Raw genomic sequence first — 3,794 nt, 5'->3', positions numbered from 1 at the left:
TTGGTAAAAAAGTAAACGTGAATGTAGATTCATAGATTCTTTGAAAATTTTGTTTCAATTGAAGATTGAGTTTTAGTTTTGCTTCAGGTCTTGGTCATGCCGAATTTTTAGTCCTTTTTGATTATTATAGGAAATTAACATATATATATATATAACTAGTTGTCCTTATAAAATCCTTTTGACTGCACAGGTACAAATTATCCTTTCCCTGTTTATTATTTATTTTATTTCTCTAATTAATACTGTTTTTGAATCTTTTAAATGCACAGGATGATAACGAAGATAATTCAAATGATGGGACTCAGCCGTCCAAAAGGAGGCGGATGGGCTCGGGAGACAGCTCCAGGAGCTGTGAGACTTCCAGTCAGGATCTCAGGTACCGGCCGTTTACTGCTTAATAACATTTTTTGTGGTATGTTTCTCTTCTCTTTTTTCCTCTTTCTTGCTTCTGGCCCTGAGAGAGGCATTGATTAAGGCTTTCAGCTTCTTTCTTTCTGAACTATAACACTTTCCATCATAGCCATAACATTTCAGGACATTCTCATCGGCAATACAGTTTTCATTGCCAACATCCTTGCATGTTTTTTTGACAGTAGTCATCCTAAGAAGTGTGAAGTGATACTTTATTGAGAGTTGGATTTGCGTTCTGTAATGACTAGTGGTGTTGTCAGTCTTTCCATGTGCTTTAACTTTGGAGAAGTATCTAGTTGTTGACCCTTAAAATTTTTTTATATTGTTGTTGTTGAATTATGGGAGTTCTTTACATATTCTGGATATCGATCCCTTATCATATGCATATCTTTGTACATATTTTACCCCAACCCTTAAATTGTCTTCACTGTTGATAGTGTCCTTTGATGTATAATTTTTTAAAATTTTGATGAAGTCCAAAATAGCTATTATTTTTTCTTTATAACTTGTGCTTTTGGTGTTATAGCTAAGAATCCATTGTCAAGGCAGAGTTAGCTTTTATATTTGGGTTGATGGTCCATTTGAGTTAATTTTTTTATGTGGTATGAGCTCAGGGTTCAATTTCATGCTTCTGTGTGTGGATACCTGGTGGCCCAGCACCAGTTTTGGAAATACTGTTTATGTCAGCTACTTTTCAAATGGATAGATGCAGAAAGTAGTGTCTTATTCTGCCTTTGACTTGGGAGTCACATTGGCTCAGATCCGGAAATCCGCACTCTGCTCTTCTGCATTGAGTAAACTGGCACTTTCATTCTTTCTTCTAGTCTGTGGAGGACATATGAAAACAAATAATTATGGTGTATATCCCATCTCAAGAGGCTGAGGCAGGAGGATTGCTGTGAGTTCAAGGCCAGCCTGAACTGCCTAGCAAAACTGTCTCAAAAAGATCCCCTCAAAAAACAAACAAACATGGGGCATACATAGGCCAGTTCATTGAGAAACAGAGTCCTGTGCTTCCTGTTTAGGACTCACTGAGCAGCAAGAAGCATCAGAAGTTGCTTCTGTATATCTCGTGTGGATGAAATACTGTAGTGAGTGAGTATTAAACCACCAAGAATTCAGAGCTGATACCATGCTGTGGCCTTGTCTCTTCATCTGAACATGCCGTTGTTGCTGGTAGTTGTGAGTCTTGGTTCCTTGTGGTATACATAAAGTATTTTCAATTTTTGATACATTTCAAATGATCTTCCTTCTAACCTATTTTGTAATTTTCTTTGATAAACATAAGTCATAAAGAATTTGAATGCCTAATTATCAAAATATCCTCAAAAGCAAAAGTAATTAGAATGTACTAAATGCTGTTTTAAAAGCATAATATATATTTCTGTGCTTAGCTTTAGTTACTATCCAGCAGAAAACCTAATTGAGTACAAATGGCCACCAGATGAAACCGGAGAGTACTACATGCTTCAAGAACAAGTTAGCGAATATTTGGGTGTGACCTCCTTTAAACGGAAATATCCAGGTACTTAAGTCTTAGTTTATTTATAAGTGACATCTAAACTTTAACCAGTAGTAATTCTGTGTGATCAGCTGTCTATTTATAATTCTTACGTATAAATTATTTATATTTTATATTCTTGTTCTGCTGGATTTCATTTACTATTCAGCATCTCTCTGTTATTGATATATTCTTTATCTCATAAACTGATTCAAAGGCAAAGTGGGAAAGGTGAATTTTTTAGAAAATCATTTTGTAGCTAAGAGTTTTGGATTCTTTGCCATTGCTCTTCAACCTTAGGAATGCAGTTAGCTACATAAGTCATACCTGAATTTCAGAAAGGCTATTCCTGATTAATTATGTTACTGTAGTTGTTTATGTTACCTTTCTGCTTTAGGTCACTCTTCTTAGTTTCATTAATTTATAACATATCTGTGTAGTTACCTTAATACTGAGACTATGTAAATTGAAGTGTTTTTAAAAAATCAATTTTTAGGGCCAGGGATTTAGCTCAGTGGTTTTGCCACCTGTATTGCAAGCACAAGGGCCTGAGTTCAATCCCTGGTACCAAAAAAAAAAAAAGCAGTATTTAAAGCTGTTAGAAGCTTTATAAATGTATACTGTTTCATTATTTTTAATAGTTTTTTGTTTTGTTTTGTTTTTTGGAGATTTAGAGCGACGAGATTTGTCTCACAAAGAGAAACTCTACCTGAGAGAGCTAAATGTCATTACAGAAACTCAGTGCACTCTAGGTAATGTAAGTTTTAATGTGAGTAAGCTATGTGTATTTGTTGGTGGTATTGGATAAGTGTCTCCTTTTGTTGACTATTTTACATATTAAAATAAATTGAGTTATTTAAATGCTAAATTGTTTATTTTTATTGAACTGGAAAGGAGAAAGTTTATGTATTATAATGATATAATTTTCTAATAATAATTTTCGCAGAACTGTCAAAGCATTGGCGTTTTGTGTACAAATTTTGGGCTTCTTTTTTTTTGTACCAGGGATCGAACTCCGGACCTTGCACTTGTGAGGCAGGTGGCAGCACCACTGAACTAAATCTGCAGCCCATGATATTTCTTTTTTAAGGTTATTTTTTCTTTTGGTGTTTTTGAGACATGATCTCGCTATGTAGTTAAGGCCAGTCTTGAACTCATTATATAGCCCATGCTGGTCTCAAACTCAACAGAAATTTTCCTCAGCCTCCCAAGTGCTAAGATTATAGACACTCATCATGCCCAGCTAAAATTTGTATTTTTAAAAAGTGTAAATCCTTATCTCTTTTTTTGTGTATCTCTGGGGATTGAACCCATACATTTTTACTTCTTAATAGGCAAATTTTGGGACTGGGAATATAGCTGAGTGGCACAGTGCCTGCCTAGTGTAAAGTCCTGAGTTTGATCCCTGGTCTGGAGAAAAAAAGAAAAAAAAAGTCAAATTTTTCTAAAGTTTTAGTTCTATATAACTAATTCCATGCTTTATTCATAATTTACCACTCGTAAGCATTGTAATAGAACATAGCTACTATTTAATATAAATTCATATGTGTTCATTTTAGAACTTGGTGAAATATGAGTTATGGAAACTATTTCAATGACATGTATACAGTAATGATCTTTTAAAAATTTGTTGTGTTTTTAGCATATGAAATTTGACAATTAGGGAAAAGTATGTTAAAAATTTTTTATACATCTAAAATCCTATATTGTTAATGGTTAGTATACGTCATTATTTATCAGTGGTATTTACCCACTGGGATACTACTCTGCCACAAAGAAGATAAATTTGAGGGCCAGGGATGTAGCTCTGTGGTGCCATACCTACCTGGCAAGTGCAGAGTCCTGAGTTCCATCCCCAGTAACACACACACACACACACACA

At 34.5% G+C, this 3,794-nt stretch overlaps 1 protein-coding gene across 1 annotated transcript in view; it reads left to right on the top strand.

Moving 5' to 3' along the window:
- The first annotated feature begins 249 nt into the window (after positions 1–249).
- Positions 250–3,794, top strand: part of Phf10 (PHD finger protein 10) — a 16,014-nt gene continuing 12,469 nt past the window's right edge. The window contains exons 1-3 of the mRNA XM_010628908.3: positions 250–376; positions 1,806–1,936; positions 2,581–2,664. Coding sequence (XP_010627210.1) covers positions 324–376; positions 1,806–1,936; positions 2,581–2,664 — 268 coding nt within the window. The 5' untranslated portion in view covers positions 250–323. The remainder of the gene's footprint in view (positions 377–1,805; positions 1,937–2,580; positions 2,665–3,794) is intronic.

This window comes from Fukomys damarensis, unplaced genomic scaffold (assembly GCF_012274545.1).
Source record: "Fukomys damarensis isolate Sample0158 unplaced genomic scaffold, DMR_v1.0_HiC HiC_scaffold_14, whole genome shotgun sequence".
Taxonomy (NCBI): domain Eukaryota; kingdom Metazoa; phylum Chordata; class Mammalia; order Rodentia; family Bathyergidae; genus Fukomys; species Fukomys damarensis.
The sequence above is the reverse complement of the archived record's forward strand: the minus strand, read 5'-3'. Positions and strand labels throughout refer to the sequence as shown.